Source organism: Delphinapterus leucas, chromosome 6 (assembly GCF_059928025.1).
Source record: "Delphinapterus leucas isolate spDelLeu-1000000601 "Yukka" chromosome 6, BTC_Dleu_Yukka2, whole genome shotgun sequence".
Lineage (NCBI taxonomy): Eukaryota > Metazoa > Chordata > Mammalia > Artiodactyla > Monodontidae > Delphinapterus > Delphinapterus leucas.
Window position 1 is genome coordinate 42570097 of NC_143134.1, and position 15549 is coordinate 42585645.

The 15549-nt window shown below is 39.7% G+C and overlaps 1 protein-coding gene across 3 annotated transcripts; it reads left to right on the forward strand.

Moving 5' to 3' along the window:
- Positions 1-1611: 1611 nt before the first annotated feature.
- Positions 1612-14988, forward strand: QNG1 (Q-nucleotide N-glycosylase 1). 3 transcript variants are annotated; one of them, XM_089913073.1, is made up of 4 exons: positions 1612-1722; positions 2826-3085; positions 8736-8931; positions 13805-14988. In XM_089913073.1, exons 2-4 carry the CDS (start codon positions 2912-2914, stop codon positions 14035-14037), a joined length of 603 nt encoding a protein of 200 aa, XP_089769199.1. In that variant the 5' UTR covers positions 1612-1722; positions 2826-2911; the 3' UTR covers positions 14038-14988. The 3 variants fall into 3 exon arrangements, with proteins under 3 accessions (XP_089769199.1, XP_022414638.1, XP_022414637.1); XM_022558930.3 differs by having other exon boundaries at positions 1671-1744; XM_022558929.3 differs by lacking the exon at positions 1612-1722 and adding an exon at positions 1761-2285.
- Positions 14989-15549: the final 561 nt, after the last annotated feature.

A 15549-nucleotide genomic window follows, 5' to 3' on the forward strand; every position in this document is an offset into this window, starting at 1 on the left:
TTCACTTTTTCTATTCCTAGCATCTTGCAAACATACTTTAAAAAAAACCAACTCTTATACACGAAAAGTTTATGCTTTATCTTAACAAGTTCCTTGAGAGAAGGAAGCATGTTTTACTTTTGTTTATACTACTCTTATGTCTCACTCAATAGCCTGAACATAGAATTTTGACTTTTTTTTTTTTTGTCAACAAGCCTCAGTATAAGAAAATGGCCTAAATTATTTAACCTCTTGGATTCTTTCATAGATTGCTAAATTTTCTTGTTAATCAATCAACTTTTTTTTCTTTTGGCCACATGGCTTGCGGTATGTTAGTTCCGGACCAGGGATTGAACCTGGAGCCGTGGCAGTGAAAGCACCAAGTCCTAACCACTGGACCGCCAGGGAACTCCCTACTAATCAACTTCTTTGACTCCCAAGACTTACAACTGCTAGGGTAGTCAACAGGTTGACATTTATTCAACAACCGTATTACTGTACTAGTTACTTTTTCTGGAAGAGTAAATCGTAGTGAAGCTCTTAAAATTCCTTTTTCTTATCCAAATGAAGAAACTGCAGGGATGAAGGTGTTCTGCTTCTCTAAAGGCACAGTTGTCAGACTTAAAGTTCCAAATACTCCCCCAATTCAATAACTAGAGATGACTACTGATGATTATTTTTAATGGGTGATTTTCAAAGATGTGAACGTTTTATATGATCCATGGAGATTTAAGTCTCTGAAGGAGAAAAAAATACATGCCTCTATACCAAAATTTCATCACGAGGCAAACTTGGATCATCACTAAACTGACTCCTAAACCTCTCTCCTTATACTACTAGAAGGTTTGTGTGCGTTTGTTTTGTTTTGCTTTTTTAAGTTTGGGGCTGTAAGGTGATACTTATATTTTATAATAATGCCTCTTCAGTTGATTAGAGCCACTGACATAGTCCCTTACTTGACCAGGATGGTTGGCACTGGTGAGCTTGGTTCGTGGAAAGTGCCTTTGACTTGGAGATGGAATCTCAGCCCAGACCACTGCCATGACCAGGAAGTAAGCACTGAATCACTCAGCTTCTCTTGCACAAATAGGGATTACGATTGCTGCTTTTGACACGGCCGCAGACTACATGGGATTCGGTATCTAAGCACAAATCCAGGCACATAGTATTAATTTAACGATTTAATACACTTATTTCCTCATCCATTTCTCCAAACATTCCAACTAATCCTAAACCTCCAAATGGGCCAGGATTCAGCAAAATGAAGCAGTGGCCTGCCTGGGACATGGGGGTGGGGGTGGCGGGACCGCCAACCCGTGTCGTAGTCTAGGGGTGGCTTGGCCCCCCATACCGAGACCCGCGGCCAGAAAGCTCCTCGCGTTCCAGGAAGCCGGATGCAGGGCGTCGCCACGGATATCTTGCCTAGACTTTGCCCTCCGTGGAGAGAGGAGGGCGGGAGCCGAGTGAGGGCAACGCAGTACACCGGTTGGAATCATCACGACTCGGGCCACGGCGGCGGACGCAGGCCCACCTGCCCGAGGGAGGGGGGAGCACGGGCAAAACGGCCAAGCCCCACGTCTCGGAGTGGGCAACTCCCAGCAAAGGCGCCCCGGACGCTTCGAGGCGCTTTCCAGACCTTCAGAAGCGGAAGCGGGTCCCGGGAGTGCGCCCCGGCGCGAGTGGGCGGGGCCACCCTCCCGGAAGTGCCTTTGGCCTCGGGCTGGCGCGCTGCGCAGCGCAGCGGTATGCACAGTTCCCCAGTCTGGTACGGCTTCGGCTGTCGGGGCCGGGCCCGGTCGGTTTTGCTAGCCTCTCTGAGAGGGCGGGAGCCTTTTAGGGCAGCGATCCCGCGGTGGAAAGGGAGGAGGAGTCGTAGGGGACCCTGGCCCTTGCCCCAGCTAGAGAGGGAAGAGAGTTTGGCCGGCCTGCGGGCGAAAGCGTCGGTTCCCTTTACACGGGAGAGGGGCGGATGGACGGGCTTCTGACTCCCAGGGAGTCCGCAGAATTCATTGCGGAGAACAGTCGAGATGTGTTCATTGACGGCGGAGGCGTGCGGAGGGTGGCCGAGCTTCTGCTGGCCAAGGCCGCGGGGCCCGAGCTGCGCGTGGGGGCCTGGAAGGCCCTTCATGAGCTGAACCCCAAGGCGGCCGACGAGGCCGCCGTTAACTGGGTGTTCGTGACAGACACGCTCAACTTCTCCTTCTGGTCGGAGAGTGACGAGCACAGATGTCTGGTGGGGTACGGGGGGAAAACGTACAGTGGGTACTGGTCCCTGTGCGCCGCGGTCAACAGAGCCCTGGACGAAGGTTGGTGCCCCTTCTCCCGGTCAGACCCAGCAGCTTTGAGGTTTCAGTTTAGTGGGAGGGTCCCACAGAGCGGGTTGGGAGATGGAATAATGTGTTGATAAGGCGAAATTGAAGTTCTTCACTGCCGGTACCTCTGCTTAAAAGTATGAGAAGAGGCTGGCATGAAATCTTTATTCAGTGGGAAATGATTCTAATATTTATCATTGTCACAGCTAAGTCAAAGTCAGTTTTCTAAAGAATGCCACTTTGATGGCATCTGAGGAACAAAGGGCAGAAATTATAACACATTTTACACAGTCAAAATCCATCTGATGTAATATTACAATTGTTAGAAGTGGATGAATAAATACAGACAAGCAAATAGAGAATGAGGTATCTGCTTCTGATTTTTAATTACTCATCCGCTTTTACTGCATTCCTATAACAATTATGCATTCCTTTAACAATTATGTGGTTTCATTTTAATTGTGTTGCAATAGCAAGGGCCTAATGAATATAAATGTATGACGTTGTTCCAATGCCTTTTCTTTTCTCCCCAAGGGATACCAATAACTAGTGCTTCGTACTATGCCACAGTTACCCTGGATGAGGTTCGGCATATACTTCGTTCTGACACAGACGTCCCCATGCCTTTGATAGAAGAGAGGCATCGGATTCTCAATGAAACCGGGAAAATTCTGCTTGAGAAATTTGAAGGCTCTTTTCTTAATTGTGTCCGAAAAAGTGATAAAAGTGCTCAGAAGTTATTGCACCTAGTAGTTGAAAGCTTTCCTTCTTATAGAGATGTGACTCAGTTTGAGGTGAGTTGCTTCTGTTGGCCATTTAATTTTTTTTATTTTTATTTTTTAAAATATACTTATTTATTTTTTGGCAGCATTGGGTCTTCGTTGCAGTGCGCAGGCTTCTCATTGCAGTGGCTTCTCTTGTTGCGGAGCACGGGCTCTAGGCGCGTGGGCTTCAGTAGTTGTGGCACACGGGCTCAGTAGCTGTGGCTCACGGGCTCTATAGCGCAGGCTCAGTAGTTGTGGCGCACGGGCTTAGTTGCTCCGCGGCATGTGGGATCTTCCCGGACCAGGGCTCAAACCCGTGTCCCCTGCATTGGCAGGCGGATTCTTAATCACTGTGCCACTAGGGAAGCCCCTGTTGGCCATTTTAGAGTTCTTTAATTATCTTCTCATAGTTAACTCTTTTACTTCCAGAATTCCTTTTGAGAATAAAAATTTAAATTTTGGAATTTTTTTCCATGTGGAACAAAGGAACAATAACAAAATTATTAAGTAGTGTTTCAAAGATATTACTTTTCTTAATGTTTTCTAATCAGTGTATTCTCTTTATTCTGTCCTTTAAAAATCTTTCAAACCTGAATTAACACTAGACCTTCAACATGATGTTGTCACTTAGGGATAGTGAGGTCCTTTTAGTACTTCAAAAAATTTACTTCATTGGATGAAAATCAGGATGTATACTAAATTCTCTCTAATAAAAAATATTTCTTGCAGAGTTCTAATGTATATATACTGTGTGTTTTCTTTTTCATACACAGGGTACTTTAACAGTATTATTTGCTTTATGGTACAAAAAAGTTTAAATAGGCATTCTTTTAAAAGGGTGAACATTTTGTGTACTCTCCCAGTGTACACCTGGATTTTGCTTTTGTATAATTCGTTTAGAATTTGTTATCACTGTTTATTTTAACTGTGACGTAGAATTGAAAGCAACTTCAGGGGGATCATATAATGTAAATCTATTGACTAAGTTAATGAATACTTGTGTCAACTTAAAATTTTGAAGCTACCCTTTTGTAATCACAATTCTGCAACTAAAATTACCAGTAATATTGTTCAAATCGTTCTTTATGATTTACAAGGTGTTTGCACAGACGCTCTCATTTGATCCACAGAACAACTCTGTGGGGCCTAGGGACAAGGAACATTACAGTCCTGTTTGCAGACCAAGAACCAAAGTCTGAAAAAAAGAAAGGTTAACTAGTGTATCTTAGGTCATTTAGTCAAGAAATAGCTAGCTTTTCAATTCTGCTGTAAAGTGAGAGATGCCTGATTATGTATGTTAAGATTCTTTTAATTGCAACTGACAGACACAAAACAAGAAAAAACTTAAGCAAAAAGAATTTGGGGATAGGTACTGGGGATAAACATCCAGGATCAGGGACTCAATGCCATCAGGATTCAGTCTCTCTTCTTTGTTTCTCTTGACTCCATTTTTCCTTTACTGCAGACCAGCTTTCTCCATGAAGTAGAAAAGGTCCATGAAACTCCCTCTGGGTTCTAAAACTCCTGGGCGAGGACTGAATGGGCCGGATAGAGGCAGTTCTTAGAAAAGAGGCCCTAGGCCACTGTTGAACTTTATTCTCTTCTGAGGAACAATTTTACTAATGCAGAGGGTACTTTGAGATTTATCTTTGTCTTCAAAGTATGTCATTTCAACCTTGTTTTTCAGGAAATTTGGATCAAGTCCCTTGGTCCATCATTCCGACCATTTATAAATATATTAAAGTGTATAAAATAAATCAAACTGCCATTAATGTGGCTAAGACTCTGTGTATTCCAGAACTGACATGGTTGTTGTACAAGAAGGGCTGAGATTAAATCTAACATGACTTCAGGATGGAATGAATTCAGGACACCATGTAGTTTATTTACTTTCAAGTTGTCCTGAATTTTTGTCTTTGTGAAAGAAAGGAGTGATTTTTTTGGTAGATTATGGTGTTGATTTAGTAAGCATTTGTTGAATTTCTCTTTTATTTACAGCATAGTGCTTTCTTTTGATTTGTTATGTATGCTGAAAAGTTCAGTTAAAAACTGTACCAGGATATAGATTAATTTTAAGGCTGATACATTTTAAATGAAAATTAGTACCTGAACCATTTCCCATCAGTATTTATTTCTAAAATACATTCTTACAGAAATATCCCCAAAATGTAACAAAAATCAAACCTAAACCTTTTAACACTTTCCTAAAGGAGTATTATATTTTTTCATGTATTTTTTCATAAGATTATCATTATTGTTACACAAAAGCACTATATTTCTGAAAGCCGTATGATTCCTAACATAACACTGAGCATGTAGTGGGTGCTCACTTAACCCTTTGATTAGTTAATTTACAGTTACTTTTGCATATTCATTTAAAAGATATATAAATAGTTAGAGCACTTTGCTCAATTAATTCCAAGTCTAAAGGAATTCTAATTAAGTTTGGGCGCTGCTTCTGAATTCAGAAGGTGCTAAAATCAAATGTCTTTTAATCCATATTTTAAAATTTTCTAATTGCAAAAGTAAAACAAATTAATACAGAATTTGGAAGGTACAGAGGAGCAGTCTTTATTCTGCCAAGAGGTAACCGCCATTCACAATTTGGTCTTTTTCTCTGTGTGTGTGAATGTGTATACATATGAGTGGGGGAGAGTTATGCTATACAAACTTTTAAAATTTAACATATTATGAGCATCTATGTCAATAAAAATTCTTTCACAGCACACTTTTTTTTCCATACTACTATTTTTAATGACTTCACAGTATTCCACCATATGGATGTACATTACCATAATTATTTGCCTGAACTATTTTACCAGAATAATTGTGATACACAGTTTTAGTTTTTAAATTAAATTTTGTATCTTATTGTTTTCCGTTTTATATAATAATAAGCAATACTGACAACAGTTCACACCCATAATATTTTCTTAGGATGGATTCCTAGTAATGGGATTACTGAGTCAGAGCATGGCCAGGATTTTCAGGCTTGTGATACATAAAAATGGTAACTCTTCTCCAGAAAGATGATCAGCCACAGCGTATTGGAATGCCCTTTTCCCTGCTCCTTCGTAATATGGTCATGGTATTGGTTGCTGTATTTTTTAATCTTCAGCAAGTTACATAAAAATAGTTACAATTGTTTTTAATGTTTATTTAGTTACTGCGATTTATCATTCACTTTTAGATATTATGAACAAATTAATGAAATTAGAAAATTTGTCTAAATGAGACAGTTTTAGATCAGTGATTTCCCAACCTGGCTGTGCCCCAGAATCAGTTAGGAAGCTTCAGAATTCAGATACATTTCCAAAGCCCCGTCCTCAAAGATTCTGATCTATGTGTAAAAGAACTATTTTTTTTAAGCTCTTCAAGTGACTCTGATTTAGACTATTCAGTAGCTATATAAAAGTCCTAATTAATAGATTGGCTTCCTTTATGCTGATGTACTGATAAATATACATGAAAAGCATGAGCTTTTCTGATATTTTAATTGATAACATTTTATGTTACTCTTAAGCATTTGTAATTTTTGACCTTTCTAATTTGTTCATAATAAGTTTGTTGCAGAAAATCAACTCATGGTTATAGAGTTTTACACTGGTAATTACTTTATAAAGGTACTATTTTGAAAATATTTTATTCACAAAGCAATATTATGGAAATATAGGGTAATTGTTATTTGGGGATTTACTGGTATTTTCAGTGATACCAGTTAATATTTTACAGATGTAGAATTTTATTACTAAAATTATTTCATTACTAAAAACCATATCAGCTTGTTAAGAAAATGTTTTATAGGTGATTTGAGTTTATTTTTAGATTCCTTGCTTGAATTTGTTTTTGTTTTTGTTTTCATTTTAGGGTATTATAATCTAATCCTTGTGATACTAGTTGGCTACCATGGAAACAGTGCTCATGATGTGACAATTTGTGTTTTGTTAGATGCCAGCACTGATTTTGTTATATAAGTCTGGTTCCTAGATTTTTCCAGTTTGCTCTATGAATCTTGTTAAAAATAGGAGACAATAGCTTCTATCATAGTAAATATTATGATGTAATAATTTTGTTTGAAACAGTTTTATTTTGCCAATTAAGTTTTATGCCTTGCTGTTTAATAAAGTAGACTTGAATTAGAAACCTAGTTACCATATATAAGTCCAGTGTATATAGAGGAACAGCTGCCAGGTTGTCATATTTTGATAGGTTTGAGAATATAGATTATTAGCAAACGATATAGGGATATTTCTTAGTGGTGATTTGTTCCCCCAGCACTCATTGTAATTTACAGTCTTTACACTATGTCAAAAAATGAGTGTATGTGTTTGCCCTAGAAAACAAGATACCTGCTTTTTTAGTGGTGGCCTTAGAAAATTTAGTTTAAAAAAAAAAGAAATGAAATTTAGTTTATTTAGTAAAAGTAAATCTGGATTGATTGTAAGAGGTATACCTTAAGGTTAAGGAATATTAGGTTATTTCTCATTAGGACAGTGTAGCATTGGAGGTTTTTTTAGTAAATAAAGGAATGTGTATTATCATCTTAAAGAATTTTTATATGGAGTCTTTCCTTGAAGAATTTAATTTCATTTTTTATTTACTTCTTTATGTCATTTACTTATTTAAACATTCTCCAAGGTGGTCAGAATATATTTTGGGAGCCAGTGATACTGATTATTCACATTTAGCAGACTAGCAGTTATAAAAGATGATTTGAGGTTATTAGCATTGGTGTTAGGACTAGGAGTAGACTGTAATTATCTGTTTTTCCATAGTGAAAGCTAATGAGCATTTGTAGTTTTATAGAGAGTTTTAAAAAATTTATTTATTTATTTGGCTGCACCGGGGTCTTAGTTGCGGCACATGGGATCTTTAGTTGCGGCATGTGGGATCTAGTTCCCTGACCAGGGATTGAACCCAGGCCCCCTGCATTGGGAGCATGGAGTGCTAACCACTGGACCACCAGGGAAGTCCCTATAGAGAATTTTTGAGTTAAATTATGACCCATTATCTTATAATGCCTGGTTAAATTTGTTTCTTCCATGTATAAATATAATTGGTAACTAATTTTGTTATATGGACTTACATATTAACTTGGACCATTTCCAAAAAGGGTAGACTTGATAAATTATAGCTGCTGATCAGTTTTGTCTTTATCTCTGAAATAAGTTAATCATTTTATCTGAAAGGAAACATTAAAAAATGGATGTTGTAATTCTCTTCAGAGGTGAATTTAGGAATGATTATTTTCTTCTTTATACTCTTCCATATTTTATACAATTAATGTGAATTATGTTGCAATCAGAAAAACATATATTTTTTAACTTAAACTTTCTAAAGAAATGCTATCTAGCCCTTAACAATAGCAAGCAGGTGGATTATAGTGACACAGAAATATGTATATGAAGTAATGCCATTGAAAAAGAACACTAAATAGTGCCATGATTACATAAATTGTATTTTATGTGCTTTGAAAAATATAGGAAGTAAATTTGGAGTGATAGAGATAACTTAGTATTTATTAGACCCCTTCTTTTTTTCTGTAAAAGGCCTATAATTTCTTACCAAAGAGTAAGATTATTCTACCCTTGAAAAATGTTTTCTGTGTGTGCCTTTTTTTAATAGCATACATAAAGCTTTCACATACCCAGGTAACATTTATATTCTCCTCATTCATCAGGGGAAAAGAATTTCTTTTTACAAACGGGCCCAAATCCTTGTGGCAGATACGTGGAGTGTATTAGAGGGAAAAGGAGACGGCTGCTTTAAGGACATCTCCAGAATCACCATGTTTGCTGACTATAGATTACCTCAGGTTCTTGTTTACCTGGGAGCCCTGAAATACTCTGACGAACTACTGGAGAAACTTCTCAAAGGTTTGCCAGCTTAATTAAGCCATTCTTTGTTATATGTTGGGTCTTTGTCTAGTTTCTTTCACAAAAGGTCTTCTTTCCTTAAAAAACAAAACAAAACACTATTACTGTTAAAAGCACATGTAAAGAAGAATGCAGGGGCAATTAAATTACAAAGAAAATTGCTTTTTGTTGTTTACAGTGTGGAATATAGATATTGTTGGAAATCACACTATTTGGACATCATCATTTCAGAGTCTTATAATAAAATGAAACCTAAATTTATGTCATGTGAAGGTGTGCAACACTAAGACAGTTCAGGTTTGTATTTAAAGAGTGCTAAGCTGAAGAGCACACTACACTGTGAAATAAAAGGTGGGCTGAGGGCTTCCCTGGTGGCGCAATGGTTGAGAGTCTGCCTGCTGATGTAGGGGACACAGGTTCGTGCCCCAGTCCAGGAAGATCCCACATGCCCCGGAGCGGCTGGGCCCGTGAGCCAGGGCCGCTGAGCCTGTGCGTCCAGAGCCTGTGCTCCACAACGGGAGAGGCCACAGCAGTGAGAGGCCTGCGTACAGGAGAAAAAAAAACAAAAAAAAACAGGTGGGCTGAGAGATAGGTAATATGTACTGGATTTTGCATTAGGAGGCTCCAAGGTCTGTCACTGGCTTATCTTGCACAAGTCACTCACTTTCCTAGGCTTATTTATTTACCATTATTGGGTTTGATTATTGATTCTCAAAAGTGGGAGCCTTATTATAATATGTGAGTATAGATAATTGTGTTTGTATGAAAAGTAGCTTTTTGTTTTTTAAACATTTCATTGTATAAGGAAAATAATTATACTGTACAATTTTCGTGTTAATTTCTCTTTTAGGTACAGTATTTTCAGCTACTTTTTTCTTTATTTTTAAAAGAAGTAGTTTTTATGATTGAATAATTTTCTCTTGTGAAATAGATTTCAATCACCCAAAATAAGAATAGCACAGGATATAAAAGTACCATTATTCCTATGATTGCTTCTACCAGGTTTTTATGCAGCCTTGGGCAATCTGTTTTGCCCATTTCCTCATTTGAAAAATAACAAGCTATTTTATGTCACAATGCTCATGTCTGGGGTCATTAATTGTTGGACACCTTTAAAAGGGACAACATTTAGCAGTCAGGGCTTCTACATACAGCCATATTCAGCTGATCTTTTTTTTGGCCAATGTATAGAATGTTTATTCCTATCTCTAAACACTCTCTTGCTTGGTTTCCCTCACCCAGATTTTCTTTTTTTCAGTTCAAATCCTACACATCCACAAAGGCTTAGTTCAATTGTTACCTCTTCCACATAGCTTTTCCTAACTCTCCATGCTTTGTCTGTCTCCTTCTCCTGAGTTTTTAGAGCACTCAGTTGTCTCTGCTACTGTGAGAAAAACTCTGGTGAGAAGGGATCACCCAGCACAGTTGTACAGAGTTGTCTGAATTTTCTTCTACCATCCATTTCACCTCCAGAGGCTCTTTTCCAAATGTCCAGCTGCAGCTGTTACTGCCTCTTATTACATCCAGCTTCAAACTATCCTTCGCTAGTTTGTCATAGGGGGAGCAAATTCCCTTGCCTCTTAGTTTATTTAAGCAAAGTTGGAATTTTTTTTTCCCCAAAAAGTACTTTACTAGCAACTAGAGGAGAAACATTGATAGAACCTATAAATATAAAGGAGCACACATAAGTCTAGGACACTGATTAAAAAATTTTTTTTTTTAATATTTATTTATTTGGCTGCGCCGGGTCTTAGTTGCGGCACGTGGGCTCTTTTAGTTGCAGCATGCGAGCTCTTAGTTGCAGCGTGCGGAATCTAGTTCCCTGACCACGGACTGAACCCGGGCCCCCTGAATTGGGAGCATGGAGTCTTAACCACTGGACCACCAGGGAAGTCCCTAAAGATTATCTTAAGTGAAATCTAGAACCAGGTGGCTTGATTAGATGAGGTAGAAACTTCCTTAACTGATATCCAGTGATACTTTTTCCAAACTTGAGGATATGCTACACGTATAATTCTTTTCTTCTCTTCTCTTCTGGGTAGGGCAGCCCTTGGAAGACCTACTTAGATTTCTGTTCATTTACCTACCTAGATTTCTGTTCATTTTATCTTTAGCCCATCTCTTCGCCAAAGGCATATTTTTTAGCTAGCTATAAAGACTGACAATGCAGTTTGGCTAAATTAGATTCTTCATTGTGATTCTAAGGCTGACTTTTAGGCCTAATATGTTGGCCAAGTTACCTTCCCTGACTCTAATCTATGTCAGTCCTCTCAAATGGTTTCATTCTTTTTCTGTTTCAAAGTCCATGTCCTATTCCATACTGTAAGTTGCTGTATTAGTTACTTTGTTAGTTTCCTTATGGCTGACATAACAAATTATCACAAACTTGATGGCTTAAAACAGCAGAAATATATTCTCTCATGTCTCTGGAGGCTAGAAGTCTGAAATCAAGGTGTTTGCAGGGCCATGCTTGCTCCCTCTGAAGGGTGTTGGGAAGAATCTTTCTTTGCCTCTTCCTAGCTTCTGGTGGCTGCCAGCAGTCCTTGGCATTCCTTAGCTTTGTAGCTGCATCACTCCAACCACGGCTTTCTTCACTGTGTGTCTCCTCTGTCTCTTCGTATCCTCTCCTTTTTTTTATGAGGACAGCAGTCATGGCATTGAAGGCCCATCCTAACACAGTTATGACCTCATCTTAACTTGATTACATCTGTAGAGGCCCTTTACGAGTAAGGCCACATCCACAGGTACCAGGAGTTAGGACTCGAATGTATTTTTTTGGGGGGGAGGGGGGGGAAACACAGTTCAACTCTACAGTTATTTGTTACTGTGTAACAAATTATGCTCATATTTAATGACTTAAAGTAACAAACATTATCTCACAGTTTCTGTGGATCAGGAATTTGGGTGCTGCTTAACTGAGTGCATCTGGCTCAAGGTTGCAGTCCAGCTGTTAGCTGGGGCAGTGGTCTTATCTAATGGCTCCACTTGGGTGTGGTATCTACCTCCAAATTCACTGTCATGGTTGATTTGGCAAATCTGGCAAGTTGATAGTCAAGTTTGAAGGAGTTGATTAGCAAGAGAACTGAAGAATGGATTTGTATGCTGGCACCTGGGGCAAAGTAAGGAAATGGAGGGACACAGCCAGTGTCTGTTCTTCCACCTGCCCCAGGGATCAGGGAGAGATGGATGGAGGGGACACTATTTAAGATCCTAGGTGACAGAGTGGAACTCAAGGGGGCTAGGGTATTCTCCCTAGGTCTCAGTGGATCACAGGGCCTCTCAGGTACTGTGAAGCTCTGTGCAAGGGTACAGATTGGTGGCCAGAGGCCAAATATAGCTTGCAGATGTGTTTTGTTTGGCTTGAACAGTGTTTTAAGTGATTTTTAATTAGTTATCAGCACTTGACAAATAGGAGATTTCACATGAAAGTCAACTTTCTGGCTTCTCTTGTAAGAGTAGAGAAATATAGGTACATTGGGTTTACCTTTACACGGGGCAGCACGTGCTCTGTAGCTCACCACAGTTTGCATCTGGCAGCTGCATCCACTTACTCTATCTGGCTTATCTTTATAGGCAGTTGAGTTGATGAGCCCAGCTCTAGTCTCCCTGGCAAAGCACTGCCAGCGCCCACCCTGCAGGATCAGATATACCCTGGAGATGGGCGCTGAATATACTGCAGGTCCTATAGGAGCTCGCGGCTCCATATTCAGGCAGAGCTGACTAAAGGATCCTGAATCCAGGATGTAAGGGCAATCTGGCTGTGACATCTGTCACCCCATTGATGGCCAGGGTTGATTCGGCTGATCTGGCTGGCTAGGCGGGTGTCCCCTTCCTCCCTCACTGCTCCATGTGCGTCCCTCCTGAAGCTGCACGCTTGGTGGAAGAGGACGACCTTCCCTGATAGAGGAGGACCATTCTTTGGTCAAAGGTATACGAGTAGCTGCACTCCCCTGCTAGAACCTCCAAACAAGCTCTCAAGGATCCTAAATCCGAAGAATGATGATGGTTTTCCTTGCTTAAGCTAAGAACTTTGATTTCCTAGGTTTTCCTTGATGTACCTGGCATGTCCCCAAGACAGTGTTAAGTGGGGAAGGGAGGTACTGTTTATTTGGCCCCCTAGGAGTCCTCCACATTTTGCAATAATGTTTTTATTTTTCCTGACATTAAACCCAAAATTTAAATCCTCTCTAAAAGTAATTTAATAATCTTGCTGTCATACTTTAAAATGTATGGTTAGGGACTTCCCTGGTGGTACAGTGGTTAAGAATCCGCCTGCCAATGCAGGGGACACGAGTTCAAGCCCTGGTCCGGGAAGATCCCACATGCCGCGGAGCAACTAAGCCTGTGTGCCACAACTACTGAGCCTGCACTCTAGAGCCCACGACCTACAACTACTGAGCCTGTGTGCCACAACTACTGCAGCCTGCGTGCCTAGAGCCTGTGCTCCGCAACAAAGAGAAGCCACCACAACGAGAAGCCCACGCACCGCAACAAAAAGTAGCCCCCGCTCGCTGCAACTGGAGAAAGCCTGCACACAGCAACAAAGACCCAGCATAGCCAAAAAAAAAAAAAGTATGGTTACCCCATACTTTTTATTTATTGGGGAGCTAGTATATGCAAGGTGCTAGGTTAGGTCCTAGGAATATTGAGACAACTAAGCCGGACATGGTCCTTGTCCTTGTGGAACTTAACTTGCAATTTTGAATTAATGCCTGAGTTTAGAAATGGTTTAAATTACCAAAAATAAATCTGAGATTTACAATTTTAAAATCAGTACTATTTAAATACTGTGTTTTGTCCTATAGTAAAGTTTTGAGTAGATTTCATTTCATTGACTATTAGTGCTTCTTGCTCTGTCTTTTTTCCCTTTCAGGAGAAGTGCTTTCGTATGGGAATAGGCAAGAGGTGGAAATCAGAGGGTGTTCACTTTGGTGCGTTGAGCTGATCCGGGATTGTCTTCTGGAGCTTACTGAAAAAAAGGATGAAAAAACTAGTGGAGAGATCAATTCCATTCTTCTGGATTATTTCTTATGGGACTATGCCCGTGATCACAGGGAAGATATGAAAGGAATTCCATTTCATCGCACACGTTGCATATATTATTGACCCACAGTGTAAACTGATCCTAAAAAAACTTGCATTTTTTTTTTTTTTTCTTTGCGGTATGTGGGCCTCTCACTGTTGTGGCCTCTCCCATTGCGGGGCACAGGCTCCTGATGCGCAGGCTCAGTGGCCATGGCTCACGGGCCCAGCCGCTCCGCGGCATGTGAGATCTTCCCGGACTGGGGCACGAACCCATGTCCCCTGCATCGGCAGGCGGACTCTCAACCACTGTGCCACCAGGGAAGCCCTAAAAACTTCCATTTTTATATCACATAATTATTTGTATAATTTTGCTTTGTTATTAGAGAAGGTGGTAGAGGTTACAGCAACAAGAAAATTGATTACCCAGGCTCTCTTAAAATATTTTTCCTGACATATCACTCTGTATTGCGAACTTTTTCCTTTGTTTGCTTGTTTAGTTCTAACTATATTTTCCTTTTCTGTGGATACATGACAGAAATAGTAAAGGAAATTTAAAGCTTTCTTTAAAGCTCAGATTTCTATGTTTTTTTTACATCTTTATTGGAGTATAATTGCTTTACAATGGTGTGTTAGTTTCTGCTTTATAACAAAGTGAATCAGTTATACATATACATATGTTCCCATATCTCTTCCCTCTTGCGTCTCCCTCCCTCCCACCCTCCCTACCCAGATTTCTTAAAATTAATCATGCCTTATAATGTTATTGATCTTTGGTAATAATATTTCATCCATTCAATTGGTATCTTTTTTCAAGGTGTCGTAATTTTCTATATACCTTAATCATTTGATAGAGAAAGTAGGGTCTTTGCTGTATGAATGCTGCTGCTCTTGTAGAAATCAATCTTGACAGATTTTTAAAAACTTCTTATTGATAAACATAATGATTTTCAATTTAGAATATCTGTCCAGTTTTCTTTTTTTCCTTCGGAGTAACTACATTAGAATTTATTGAATAAAGATTTTTAAAACTTCTCTTAAATCTGGAATGAATTATTTCCTTAAAATAGAATTTACCACACATACTTTTAAAAGGTTTACAATGAATTTGACTATTTACTTTATGTTGCAGGACTCTCATTACCTACCAAGCAAGCACTCGTCTCCCACCTTCATCCCCACCTCCCTTCTAATGTAATCTTGATTTTTGTTACCTACCTTATCACCTCACTGTGACTTGGTGTGAATCAGAAAAAGCCGGCCTTTCTCCAAGCACTTCACTGCCACCTGCTGGAAACTTGTCATAATAGCTTTACAAATGACAATGAGTGGGAGTGTGAGTGGGGCCCCCTGGAGTCCTGTACTGCACAACTTGCCCCACCAGAAGTAGTGGTCCTGTATCTGTCTCTCCCCTATGTGACTAAGGGGAAGGTGATCTTGTCCCCAGTTCTGGAGATAGACCCGAGTTAATATGAATGGTGTATTATTCATGATGATCCTATTCTCTGCCTGTGATTGTTCTAATAATAGATATATAATCTAGTTCTGGCCAGTGACACTGGAGGGCAAGTCTGCAGGGAGGCTTATGGGAAAAGG

Excerpts from the sequence above, each read along its gene's own strand:
- QNG1 (XM_022558929.3), top strand. The coding sequence starts at position 1,949 with ATGGACGGGCTTCTGACTCCCAGGGAGTCCGCAGAATTCATTGCGGAG. Across the intron at positions 2,286-2,825 it reads CAACAGAGCCCTGGACGAAG|GGATACCAATAACTAGTGCT; the intron begins GTTGGTGCCCCT and ends TTTCTCCCCAAG. Across the intron at positions 3,086-8,735 it reads GAGATGTGACTCAGTTTGAG|GGGAAAAGAATTTCTTTTTA; the intron begins GTGAGTTGCTTC and ends CTCATTCATCAG.